We start from the raw sequence: 13,763 nt of genomic DNA, 5'->3' as shown, positions 1-13,763 counted from the left end.
GGATGCCTATTCTCCAACCAAGTAAGTACCAAGTATGTCGAACAGTCCTATCGGAGATGGACGTTAAATTTGGAAGTCCTGCCTCTTAAATAACATTAGAGTGCTGAAAGGGACATTAAGCCTAAACAATGAATAAATGGAAATGAATAAACGGACATACCAGACCAGATTACCTACCAACTAGGCAACTGTTCTACAGATCCCTTTTTTCAGACACTTTTCATGAATCATAAACAGCATTAGGCTGTCCCCGTGGTTTTATGCACCCCGCATAATTTAGCAAAATTTTTCCTTTTTTTTTCATAATTTCTGATTATTTTCCTTTATCTTTCTTTGTTAAAATTAACAGAATCGCATAATTTCACATTTTTGGGCTCAGTTTGCATAATTTCAGAATATCTTTTTGCATAAAAGTGCGGGGAGAGATTAAGGATTGATTTCAAACTTCACGGCAGGCCGCCAGTATCTTACAGAATCCTGCACTTGTAGACAATGTTATTGGCTTCATCCCCCACCAGCAGGATAGCCTGGTGACTGGTCTGTCCACTCGGCTTCTCCTGCAAGACTTCTGCGTTGACCAACTCCACACACACCTTGAGCACCGCTTTCTTCTCTTTGTATGGTTGTACCTGAAACAAAGAGAGTGCGTGCGTGGACAGAGCCAACGCCAAGTCACAGTACAGAGAATCAACCTACTCTCGTTTCAAACAAAATAAAGTTATTTGTGTTGTTGAAAAAGGTAGGAGTTCGTCTTTTTGTTACATTTAGATATTCGTCTGAATATTTGTACATTCAGTGTTCCGTAACAGTACCTGAAACAAAGATAGATGCGTGCGTGGGTGGTGGGTACTCTGGTATGCTTTGCTCCTTCTTTCACATCAAACATCTATCATCCTTGTCTTCCCTCCTTCTTTTTATGCTTGTTACTCTCTTGCAACACCTCTAATCTTCGGATTTACATAACCTTACTGTGTTGCAAGTGCCGTAAAACTCTTACTAAAGCTTTTTAAAAGATAGATCTTGTTTATACATAGCCCTACTTTTTTAGAATAGAAATTGCTGTTACTGAAACAGACAGAGGGATTGGTTGTTAATACACGTACATGTACTGCAAAAGCAGCATAAATTATAAATTACAGCTGTATCCGAAAAAAAACTAACGCAAATGTCGCTACCGAACCAGAACATGCAAGTGACAAATTAATATCCTGCCTACAGCTTTTTAGTATTTTTGTCCATCTCACCTGTTCCACAGCTAGTTCATACTTTGGTAGCATCTCGACAGCAGCCTTCACATGGTTACCAAACGGCGGGTGTCTGTTTACAATCTGATTTGGAAGGACAGACAATTTGGGAAGGAAAACACTGTTTGTTTTAGTAAGTCTTTTGCAGCATTTGCAACACAATGAAGTCATGTATGTAAAATACCGAATATTAGAGGAGTTACAAGAGAGTAACAATCACAAAAATTAGGAGGGGATATATTTTTGTTTTAGTAGAGATTTTACGGCGCTCGCAACTGCATAAGGTCATATGAGCGCCAGACCATTAGAGGTGGTACAAGGGAGTAACAAACATAAAAAAAGAAGGAGGGGAGATAAAGACGACAGATGTTTGATAGGAAAGAAGGAGCAAACCACACCAGAGGACCCACCAACCATCCTCGAGAGGAGATAAGGACGGTAGATATTAGATAGGAAAGAAGGAACAAATCACACCAACCAGAGAGCACCCACCAACCACCCAAGAAAAAACTGTGCATGATGGTGGTCATAAGCATCTGACAGTCATAAGTATGTATGTAGTATTGAACGAGAGAATAATCAGGGGATGAACCAGCAGGACAGGTGATCACTATCACATCAGGTGACAAATTATATCCTTCTCTTCTCATCTGAGGGGGTGTGGGGGGCGGCATGCTATCACTCGGTTATATCTACCAATAGCTATTGCAATCAAACAAATGTTTTTTCATACAATGAAAAAAAAGAAAGATTTTTTTCATGACTGACAGGAAGTACAAAAAATCCTACCTCTGTTTAAATTGTGTATAAAATCACATCTATTGAACTTATATATAATTACAAATCAGCCAAGGAAAAGAAAGTTGAAGAAAACAAAACAAAAAATGATCACATAAAAGTTGTAGGCACAAGAGACACGAAAAACAGAATAACAAACACAGAAGTAGCCTACTATTTAGAGAAACAGCAACACGTAGGATATTATGACGCGATTGTTCACTTATTATGATGGACAATTTCAAAAGGACGCATGTCCTCATTAGCCACTAAGGTTTGGTGTCCTTTGAAAGCTCGGGCTAACATGTGTGAAGGGGGAAGAATTGTTGTTGTTGTTGTTATGGACCCTGCAACAGCTGGGCTCTCGTCTTTCTGTCCAATGCCATGTAGTGATAAGTGCAGGTTTGCTGCAGTTGCTGTAATGTTCCATAGAGTGTGTTGTCAATGTTAGGTCTCGGAAGGAGAAGGGTAGGAAGATTAGAGAGACCGCAGCACTGACCACTTCGATATCTCTGGGACTCGCTTGCTCCAGTTTCTGGAAGGACGACAGCCCAGAGTTGGCCAAGGCCAGAGACATCGTTTGTCCTGAGTGGTACAACATAATACAAGGACAATGATAATGGCAATGACAATGGCAGTCTCTATTCATCTCATAGATAGGGAAAAACTTGTCTTGGTCGTTTACAATGGCAGTGGGTGTTACAAAGGCAGGGTGCACTCACGCATACACACAACAAGACAGGACATTAATAATAAATACGTGTTTTACGTGCTGAAACAACCCCGCTCTGTAAAACATTCTCTCTCTCTCTCTCTCTCTCTCTCTCTCTCTCTCTCTCTCTCTCTTTCCCTCTCTCTGTTTCATTTGTAGCACTGTATGTTCTGTAACCTCACTGCAATCGGTACGCATGAATTTCTATATCTGTACATTACCATACATTGCCTGTCTATTAACTCATCCCAAGCCATGTCTCTGCGCTGCCAGGCAAATTTTTGTCAGGCCCGCAGACCTGCTGAGGTGCTCACCTTAAGGGCTATTATTTTGCTTTTAAGCTATCAAATGCGGTTGTAATATTATGTACCGTAACGAAGTAAAATGAACGGGAATTATGAAAATTATATGAATAAAACTGACCTACTTTATCCCAGCACAGGTACAAGACATTCTGTGCACACTCACCAATGCCGTCCAGTTGTCGTGAGACGTATCTGGAGTCGAACCACAGCTTTGTCTTAAAGGCCTTGTAGATGAGGAGAGAGTGCAGCAGCAGGGAGTAGTTCTTGCCCTGGTACATCAGCTCCATGAAGCCTGGACACACACACACACAAAGTCAAAAAAGCAATTTCTTAATACTTAATTCTTTCAACAAAAAAAAGATATTTAATTGTCTTCTAATGCCATTGAAAAAGGAATATAAAGGACACAAAATGCAGTATAAAAGGTACCAAATCACCTTATGTACGCAAAGGTTATGAATCTCTACACTTTATATGCACAAAGGTAACAAATCATGTTATATGCACAAAGGTAACAAATCATGTTATATGCACAAAGGTAACAAATCATGTTATATGCACAAAGGTAACAAATCATACTATATGCACAAAGGTAACAAATCATGTTATATGCACAAAAGTAACAAATCATGTTATATGCACAAAGGTAACAAATCATGTTATATGCACAAAGGTAACAAATCATACTATATGCACAAAAGTAATCAATCACATTACATGCAAAAGGGTAACAAATCATGTTATATGCAGAGAAAAAACATCACGCTATACACGAAAGCGAAACAATAAATCAACAAACTCATCCAAATGGAAAAAACAAAGCTGGTCAATACTTTGCAGTGCCCTGTTCTGCCTATCATGACACGGAAGCTAAAACTTACACATCTCCACAGACAATTGAATAAAAAACCTCTTCTCAGAGGAGAGTCGGGTGTAAGTTGAGAGTGAAGCAGAATATAATATAACAATGATTCAACCAAGATAGCAGGATTTCCTTCCTTCCATTTTGTGACTTTATCTTCATAGTCCTTTACTTACTGCTCCTCTCACATAACATCACCAAAAAAAAAATATTATACCAGTTCTCTGGAACAAGCACACTAGGATTGGGCTGGTAAAAACAAACTAGAGAAAAATCACATAGCCATATCCGCACAAAATGAGCCTAAAAGCAAATATTTTACCATTAGTACCATAAGGGACAACCATCTCACAGTTGAGCCCACGTGTTTTGACTTATGGGCAGAAGTATTCGTTTTCAGTTTGTGGACTTCCAACACAAAACAACGAAAAATTGACTAAAATGAATGGCTGAGACAGAGGTACTCACATTTAGTCACTCTCTGTCCTACTCTGAAAATCTTGGTCATATCCTGAGACAGTGAAAAATCTTGAACTGTGAGACAGCTTAGTTGTGCCTGGATCAGGCTGGGGACAAATAGATGAAGGGTAAAGGGGGGGAGGGGTGGGGTATAGTTGAGACATTATTTGCTGGTCTTGTGTTAAAAGGTAGCTTGCACTTTATGCTTCCCAGGAAGTTGAGATTGTTCAAGAAAGATATCAGGTCTGCTGGGGTATTAATAGATTGTACAGCATATGGAGACTGCTGTTGAGCGGGAATTTGCACTATACAAATTACGCTATCTTTCATCATTATTAAATTGAAAGGAACCACGCCCTGAACAATTTAGACACTGAGCACCTGTTTTGCAAGTAAAAAAATCCATAATATTAAGCCAGTTCTGATTAAAACGTAATCCTGTTGGTGGCAAACAAAATACATTCTGCCCACAGCTGAAGACAGTAGTGTTGGCTTTCCCTCCCCTGACGTTCATGCATACCCACTAATAATAACAATAATAGATGGCTTTTGAAGACTACAGGAGAAAAAAACAAAACAACGACAGTCACAAACTGGAAATTGTGAGGGTGCCAATTTTAAAAGTTTGTGGACTGTAAGCTGTAAGCTCTATGTGCTTCACAATCTATACTAATCTAGAAGAGAGAATGAAAAGAGGATTTGTCCCTAGAGTGGAGCGTGCTCATGCATTACTATTAATTGAAATGCTGGTGACTGTATCCTTTAGTAATTGGGGAAGTAATTTCTCACAGAAAAAGCCACAGTTATTTTGCAGAGTTTTTCCTTCTCTATCAGCCAGCATTGGCCCAGACAAGCAGGGTCAAAGCAATGCATCTCTAAAATTATTTCAACAGAGTCCATAGTATGGAGATATAAATCATTTACAATAATTGTTAAAATAACCCGGCAAATTAATTAGTGTAGAACTTACCAGTTGACCTTCATCTGCTTTGTCTTAATTTTGCCAGTGAGGGGGAACCTGTAGAAGAAATAATAATGATCCACAATAATAACCCATAATGTATGCATATCAGAGGCACCGACTTACAGGAAAGGGTTACCTGTATTAGTGGTGTTGCTCCTTAAAGATAGCAGTTGATAAGTTTTCTGAATCTCAAAACTTTAATACCACTTGTGAAGCGTGCTGTCAAAATTAGTTACATCTCAGATTTGAGTCCTATGGAAGTACATACATCACGCTTATAGGTGAAAATTGTTCAATTTTTTATAAGTATGAAACCATAAAAGATACATTATACTTAAAGATATGGCATCAATAGAAAATCTAGAAATTTGACGCAATATCTCCATTTGTGGATTGCGAGAAGTAATTCATTTTGTCAGCACACCTCACATTTAATTCTACTCCTACGTCAGACGAACTATAACATCCATTTTCTAAAACGATAGACATGACTGGGGTGCCTCTTTTTCTCCATGCAGCTTTACAAACACAAAGGGAGAACTTGTATGAACGTCTTTTCAATTTATGCGTGCTTAGATTTTTATTTCTATTTCAGAAACTATAACCGTCGACGGTTTTTATTATCTACCATGTCTGCGAAAAGGAGTGTTAATTTTTAATAAAGATGTTTTTGATGAGCCAGTATGTACTGCGTCCTGACTATGCAATGTACAAAGCCTACCTTATGGTCTCTTTGTTCTTGTCATGGTTTAGAGAGTTCAAGATCTTTTTCTCGTTCGTCCTCAGCTGAATCTCACAGAACTCTGCACAGCCTGAGATTACTTCAAGCTATGGGGCAAACAACAGAAACAAATAATGATAATCACATTTATATAGCGTGTGTCTATGCTATATATCCTGTGTTAAAAAAGATTGAGATGGCTGGGCCATGTCAAGAGAATGCACGACAACCGGATTCCGAAGCAACTTCTCAATGGAAAACTTGCCCAGGGAAAGAGACCAAGTGGAAGACCAAAATTGAGGTACAAAGACACCTGCAAAAACAGCTTATCCAAGCTTGAAGTAGATGTTAGCGTCTGGGAAGATATAGCCGAAGACAGGAAAACATGGAGGAAAATGATAAAGGAAAGAACTATAGTGCTAGAGAGCAGCTTTAGAAATAACCAGGCTGAGACGCGCCAACGACGCAAGGAAAACAGCGGAAATACAGGGCTTCGATCCACGTCACTGACATGCAAGCACTGCGACAGAATCAGCGCTTCAAACATAGGAAGAATTAGCAATGAAAGAAGCTGCATGAAAACAACATTGAGACCATCTAAAGTTAAATTGCAGTAGGTAATTGCTGTCTTTGATTGTGACAGGATGATGATGATGATGATGATGATGATGATGATGATGATGATGATGATGATGATGATGATGATGATGATGATGATGATGATGATGATGAAGGAGAACGGAACCACGTCATAAAACGACCACTAGCTTCCAATCTGCATTAATTATAATCACAAGGCTTATGAATAACAAATATAGAATAATCAATTCAAGTGAGCCCCATTGGCATTAAGCCATTAACCCTATCCGTATGCCCTGGGGTCATTTTCTACCCCCGGGTTGTTTTCTTCAAATTTTAGAATACTTCTAGTACGAAGATCTCTTTGAAACTTTCAGTGTTTCTCAAAAAACTATTTTGACAGACTGCTACGCAAAGCGTACGGATCGGATTAACGAGTAAATTTCCTCTTTGGAAAGTGGTGGCACAGAGTTCCTCACGTCGTATGGATACGATAGTAAAATGACGTACGGATAGGATTGACAAGACAGTAGACAGTACATACTTTACTTTTACTTTTTAAAAAAAATTTTTAAAACTTTTTTTCTTCCGCTTGTACCCTGGGGTGTCGCGGGGAGACACAGGTGTTTGTCTGCAGCAAGTCGTGTGGCCTGTAGGAGGGACATCCCATGATCTTTAAGGGTGTCTGCCACAGATTCACTCCATCGTCGCCTTGGTCTTCCTCTGGCTCTCCATCCAGAATATTTAATGTTGTATGCTCTCAGAGCTGGATGGTTTGAGGGCATCCGCGTGAGGTGTCCGAACCACTTGACCTTTTGTTTTTCAATGTGTGGTAGGGCTGGTGTTGCTCCTACGGTGTCCTTTATGACTTCATTTTTAATTTTATGTCTTCTTGTTTTGTTGGCCGCTCTTCTTAAGCATTTCATCTCGCATGTGACCTGTTTCCTCTCTAGGGCTTTTGTTAGAGTCCATGTCTGGCACTGATATGTGAGCGTTGGAAGGAAAATGGCGTTGATGAGCTTCGCCTTGGTGCTCATGGGGATATTGGGATGTTTCAGGAGAGGGCCCAGTAGGTAGCTGACTGCGTTGGCTCTCTGGCATCTAGTCTCTATCTCTCGATCTAATTTTCCATTTTCTGTGAAAATGCTGCCCAAGTATTTTAATTCTCTGCTTTGTTTTAGTTGGGATCCATTGATGTTGATATCCACTTTACCTGGTCTCCTGCTAATTGTCATGACTTCGGTCTTGCTTATACTGATCTTCATATCATATTTTTCGCAGCTCGCATTTAGTTGGTTTATATGCTCCTGTAGCTGAGTCTTGTTGTTAATCATTGCCAGGTCATCTGCAAACATGAGTTCGTTGAGTGCCTCTGGGTCTGGATTGGCCTCTTTTGTTATCTGGTCCATGTAGATCACGAAGAGCAGAGGGGAGAGATTGCAGCCCTGTCTCACTCCGGATGTTACTGGAAACCAGTCCGATGTTCCACTGGTAGTTCGGACAGCGCTTCTGCTGTTGGCATAGATAGCCCTGATGTTGTCTAGCAGTTGTCCCTTGATGTCGTACTGCTCTAAGATCTTCCATAGCTTGTTTCTATTTACTCGATCAAAGGCTTTTTCTCGATCCACAAATATGAGGTGGAGATCTTTGTCGTATTCCAAAGCCCTCTCACACAGTTGTCGGAGTGCGAAGATTGCATCCTCTTCCTTTTCTAAAGCCAAATTGGGCGTCACTGAGAAGATGTTCGGTATTTGCGCGAGTACGTCGCTCTAGGATTTTTGCATACATTTTCCCCACATGGCTGAGAAGAGATATGCCTCTATAGGTGTTGCAGTCTTTCTTGCTGCCCTTTTTCTTCCATATTGGCACGACTATCGCATTTTGCCAGTCTGCTGGCACTTTTCTTTCTTTCCATGCTTTTTGGAAGATGATTGTAAGCCAATGTATTCCGGTTTCGCCGCATGCAAGGATGGCTTCGGTTGTGATGCCATCGTCTCCAGCTGCCTTGTTCTTTGGACTAGTTTTCAGTACATACAAACTAAACATTTCTACTATCTACTTCACTACATAAGCTCACCAGATCAGCAACGCCTTCTTGGTTCTCTTGAACGCCGTGGAAATGCCTCATGGTCTCGAAAGCTATACAGTATCTGGCCATGAGTTTTCCAGTCTCTGGGGAATGTGGAGGCATCAATGGATAGCAAAAAACACTTTCACTAGTTTTAGACAAAGTAACTCCAAGGATGATATTTTACATATTATTATATTGAACGTGTGTACTTTCAATAATTCCAGAAAAAAAAACTTAATGGCTAGAATAATAATAATATTTTGAATATGTGTAATGTTCATCTTTCCAAAAACAGTGAGTTTGTGACTATAATATATTGAACGTGTGTTCTTTCAATCGTCCAAGAAAAAGTGACTTTGTGGCGATAATTCTATATTGAACGTGTGTACTTTCAATAGTTCCAGACAAAATTATTTCAAGGCTGCAATGGATATTAACGTTATTGACCGTATCTACATTTACTTTAGGTCAAAAAGGATGCAACATACATAGCATACATCTTTAGCTATCATAAAAACTGCAGTTGTTACTAGTTAGGACAAGCATTCCCCCCCCCTCCCCCACATGTGAGGCGACAAGTGGTAATGTCCCCATACAAAAGTACCAACCTGTAAGTGGCAATCCTGCCAGAGACTTAACAGCGACTTTAGAGTCACCTCATTACGCACATTTTACGAGACAATAACATGTGCTATTGCCAGGAGAGGAGATAAAAAGGGTCAGTAGAACTCGTCTTTCTTTTATTGTTTGTTTAAGTATGTGTTTTATGGCACTTGCAACACAATCACCATCATTGCCTTTCTCACCCTGCACCAGGGTGTAGGCCACGAACAAACACTTTCCACCTTTCTCTATCCTGGGCTAGCCTCTTGATGTTATTCCATGTCTTCCCACTTTTCTGTACATCGATTTCAGTGATTCTTCTCCAGGTTCCACGCGATCTTCCCCTTGATCTCTTACCCTGTGGGATCCAATCGAACACTTTCTTCGTTATGCAGCTGCCTGACTTCCTGAGAGTATGTCCAATCCATCGCCATCGCCTTCTTCCTACCTCATCTCTGACTGGGATCTGTCTTGTTTTCCTTAACACTTCCACATTGGTGACCCTATCTGTCCATCTGATCCTCATTAACTTTCTTAGACACCTGTTCAAGAAAACCTGGATCCTCTTTATGCAAGTCTGTGATGCGTCCCATGTCTCACATCCATACAACAGGACCGACTTCACATTTGAATTGAAAATCCTCAGCTTTGTTCGAAGTGAAATATCTCTGGTCTTCCAAATTCTATCCAAAGATATGAAAGCAGCCTGTGCTTTTCCAATGCGTGACTTTATTTCAGCACATGTTCCTTTCTCTCTGTCAATTATACTCCCAAGATAGCGGAAGGATTCAAAGTTTTCTAGTGCCTTTCTTTCTATTGTGACCTGTTCCTTTCATTGTGCATCTGTCCTTAGGACCTTTGACTTTCCGGGGTGGATCCTCAATCCAACAGACCCCGATAGGCTGTTTAATACTGAAATCTTTGCTTGCATCTGTTCCTGGGTGTGCGACAGAAGTGCCAAGTCGTCTGCATAATCCAGACCGTCCACTGTGTCCATGGTGTCCACTGTATACCATTTCTGTGTCCTCTGATGGTTTCCTTCATCAGCATATCGATTGCCAATATGAAAAGGAATGGTGATAAAAAACATCCCTGTTTCACACTAGTCTTGATGTCAAAGCTTTCAGTGAGCTGGCCATCATGTACAACCCTGCAACCTGTCCCTTCGTATATACTCTTGATGATGTTCACCAACTTCTGTGGGATTCCGTGGTGTCTCATTATCTTCCATAGTGTTGCTTGGTCTATACTGTCAAAAGCCTTTTCATAGTCAAGGAAGTTGACAATCAGCTGGGAGTTTCACTCCAGGGACTGTTCCACAATAATCCTCAGCGTGGCAATCTGGTCGGTGGTCGAGCGATTTTTCCGGAAACCAGCCTGTTCATCCCGTAGTCTTGGATCCGTTTCTGTCTTGATTCTCTCCAGAATGATTCTGTTGAAGACCTTACCAGGTATTGAGAGAAGAGTGACCCCTCTGTAGTTGCTGCAGTTGCTGAGATCCCCCTTTTTTGGAAGCTTCACGAGGTGTCCTTCTTTCCAATCCTTTGGAAACTTGCTCTCATTCCAGATCCTGGTAAACAGTGGGAGGAAGATGTCTGCTGTCACATTGGCATCTGCTTTTAGGGCTTCAGGTGGAATCTGGTTAGGACAGGCTGCTTTACCTTCGTTCAGCTTCTTAATGGCATCTAGAATCTCTTGTTTTGAAGGAGCATCACAGCAGACTGGTAACTCATTTCTTGCTGGTAGGATGTTTGGTGGGTTACTTGGTGGTGGTCTGTTGAGGAGACTGTTGAAATGCTGTACCCATCGTTTGGACTGAGCTTCCTATCCAAAAATGGTTTTTCCCTCTTGGTCCTCTACTGGTACTTCAGGTTTCCTGTATTTTCCAGCAAGTGTCCTTGTGGTCTGGTAAAGGATTCGCATGTGCCCTCCTGCCGCTGCTTCCTCTGCCTTCTCTGCCAGCCTGTTCATGAATTCCTCCTTGTCTTTACTTAGTGATTTCTTGACATCTTTAGCTGTTGTCCTGTACTGTTCCAATGCATCCGCTCTTGATCCTCTTGTTCTACTTGCATTCACTTCTGCCTTCAGCTGTCTTCTTATCCTAATTAAATCCAATGAGTGTTGGCTAATCCATTCCTTGTGCTCCCATTTCTTCACACCGAGTACTTTTTGACAGGTTGATGTAAAGATTTCTTTGACCTTGGTCCAGTGTGTATCCACCTCCGTGTCCTCTCTGCCAAGATCAGCCAGAGGTTGAAATCTGTTCCTCAGCTGTAGCTGAAACTCTTCTTTCTTGTGTTCGTCCAAGAGACTTACTAAGAACTTCGTTCTTTTGCTTCCTGTGCTGGTTCCGTGCTTTTTGAGTCGAAGCTTGAGTTTTGCCAACAGCAGATGATGATCCGATCCAACGTCTGCCCATCTTTGTACTTTGACATCTTCCAGTGAACGCCTGAACCTACAAGAGATACAAAAATGATCTATCTGGTTCTCCGTCACTCCATCTGGCGAAACCCATGTGGCCTTGTGAATCCTCTTGTGGGGGAAAAACAGAGCCTCCAATGACAAAACTGTTGAAAGCACATATATTTGCGAATCACTCACCGTTCTCATTCATTTGTCCCAAGCCATGTTGTCCCGTACTTTTTTCAAATCTGACGTGGTCCTGACAATCTTGGCATTGGCATCTCCCATTATGATGTTGACATCCTTCCTTGGTAGTTTGTTGATGACCCCCAGAAGCTGGCTGTAAAAGGCATCCTTGTCTTCATCCGAAGCATTATTTGTAGGGGCGTAGATCTGCACTATATTCATGTTGATGCTCTTGCTCCTTGTGAACGAAGCCATGATGATCCTTTCCCCGTGTGGTTCCCATCCTCTAAGAGACTTCTGTGCATACTTACTCAAAATGATTCCCACTCCTTCCGCATGGTACTTGTCTTCCCTCCCAGAATACAATGTTTGTTCCCCCGAGCTGAGCTGCTTCTGTCCAGACTGTATCCAGTGTGTTTCGCTGACTCTTAGTATGTGCAGCATGTATCTCTTCATCTCTTGTACTACTTGAGAACTCTTTACTGCTTCATACAATGTGCGAACGTTCCACGACGCAATCCGGCGAGACTTGTTCCACAGAGAAGGTTTCGGGTCAGAAGAGTCCTTTCGGCATTGTCCGCTGTCCTTCATTGTTCCTGCTGATGCAGAAGCTCCTCCGTCTCCCAAGATCGAAAAATAAAAAGCTGTGTTTGTCCGTGTTTCTGTAACTTCCTGGTTTTTTTTACTGGGTTGAGTAGTTGACCCTCCGCAAACTGGCACTTTTCGGGCGACCAGACCTTTGCACTTTTAGTCGCCTCTTACGACACGCAGTATCACGGCAGGGGTATTCTTTGCCCCCCATAGTAAAGCCCCCCCCCCCCCCCACCTGCAGGGGCGAGCATTGCAACACAGCAAGGTCATATAAATGCCGAAGATTAGAGGTTTTACGAGAGAGTATCATAATATCCCAACTGAAAGAGCTGCGGAGCCAGACTGGCCTACCATAGAAAACTGCATCTCCCATCGACGCTTAAAAGTAAAGCAAGTACAAGAGAGTAACAAACTCAAAAACGGAAGAGAGATAAGAGAGATAAGGACGATAGATGTTAGGTAGGAAAGAAGGAGCAAGCAACACCAGAGCACTCGCCAACCACTCACGAACTTTGTCTTCATCAATCACAAGAACCTGTTTGTCAAATTATATGCCTCTCTCTCTCTCTCTCTCTCTCTCTCTCTCTCTCTCTCTCTCTCTCTCTCTCTCTCTTGCCCCTTTTAAATCCCAGTGGAGCATAGGCCTTCAAAAACTTTTCTCCAGCGAAGCCTGTCCTGTGCATCCTTTTCTAGCTGTATTTATACGTGTACTCCAGAAGAAAGAGGTAAGCATATTTAGTTTCTCACCTAATGACATGATTTCTGAGGTGTCAGCCTGCACATGCACCAGGCTGAGCTCTGTGAGCAGGTTGAGATTCCTCAGACACAGTTCTGTACAAGACATAAGTAAATTAACAGTGAAACAATGTTGTTAGAAAGTAATCTTCTCGCAACACATTTCTATGACTTGACCGTAAACATATTACACCCACTCCAACACAATTTATGTTATCTGGGAGGCAAGCTTGTTTCATCCTGGCAGGGTGGGTTACAGCACCCTGCAGAAAGACGAGGACACAACAAATAATAACAACCACCCCACCCCCGCATGGAAATCGAACTCATGTCTCACGCGTTCAAATACAAAGAGCCTAATCATTGCATCACAAACACCAGTCACATTTCTCTACTGAACGTATTCTAAATTAAGCCCTTCAGTCTCAATTTCGATAAGTATAGAATGATCAGGAGTATTACAATTAACAATGATATATATATATAAAAATAAAGTTTCAAACACAAGCATATCTATCTATCTATCTATCTACCTACCTACCTATCTATTA

The 13,763-nt window shown here is 41.3% G+C and overlaps 1 protein-coding gene across 1 annotated transcript in view; it reads right to left on the bottom strand.

Moving 5' to 3' along the window:
- Nucleotides 1-370: 370 nt before the first annotated feature.
- LOC101850262 (probable ATP-dependent DNA helicase HFM1) overlaps nt 371-13,763 on the bottom strand; it is a 30,624-nt gene continuing 17,231 nt past the window's right edge. The window contains exons 14-22 of the mRNA XM_013084871.2: nt 13,225-13,308; nt 8,701-8,795; nt 6,045-6,151; nt 5,330-5,377; nt 4,369-4,466; nt 3,202-3,330; nt 2,521-2,606; nt 1,245-1,328; nt 371-629 (exon numbers count right to left, since the gene is read on the bottom strand). Of these exons, the coding sequence (XP_012940325.2) occupies nt 468-629; nt 1,245-1,328; nt 2,521-2,606; nt 3,202-3,330; nt 4,369-4,466; nt 5,330-5,377; nt 6,045-6,151; nt 8,701-8,795; nt 13,225-13,308 (893 nt within the window). The 3' untranslated portion in view covers nt 371-467. The remainder of the gene's footprint in view (nt 630-1,244; nt 1,329-2,520; nt 2,607-3,201; nt 3,331-4,368; nt 4,467-5,329; nt 5,378-6,044; nt 6,152-8,700; nt 8,796-13,224; nt 13,309-13,763) is intronic.

This window comes from Aplysia californica, unplaced genomic scaffold (genome assembly GCF_000002075.1).
Source record: "Aplysia californica isolate F4 #8 unplaced genomic scaffold, AplCal3.0 scaffold00323, whole genome shotgun sequence".
NCBI lineage: Eukaryota > Metazoa > Mollusca > Gastropoda > Aplysiida > Aplysiidae > Aplysia > Aplysia californica.
Note: the sequence above shows the minus strand (reverse complement) of the source record. Positions and strands in the feature narration are given on the sequence as shown.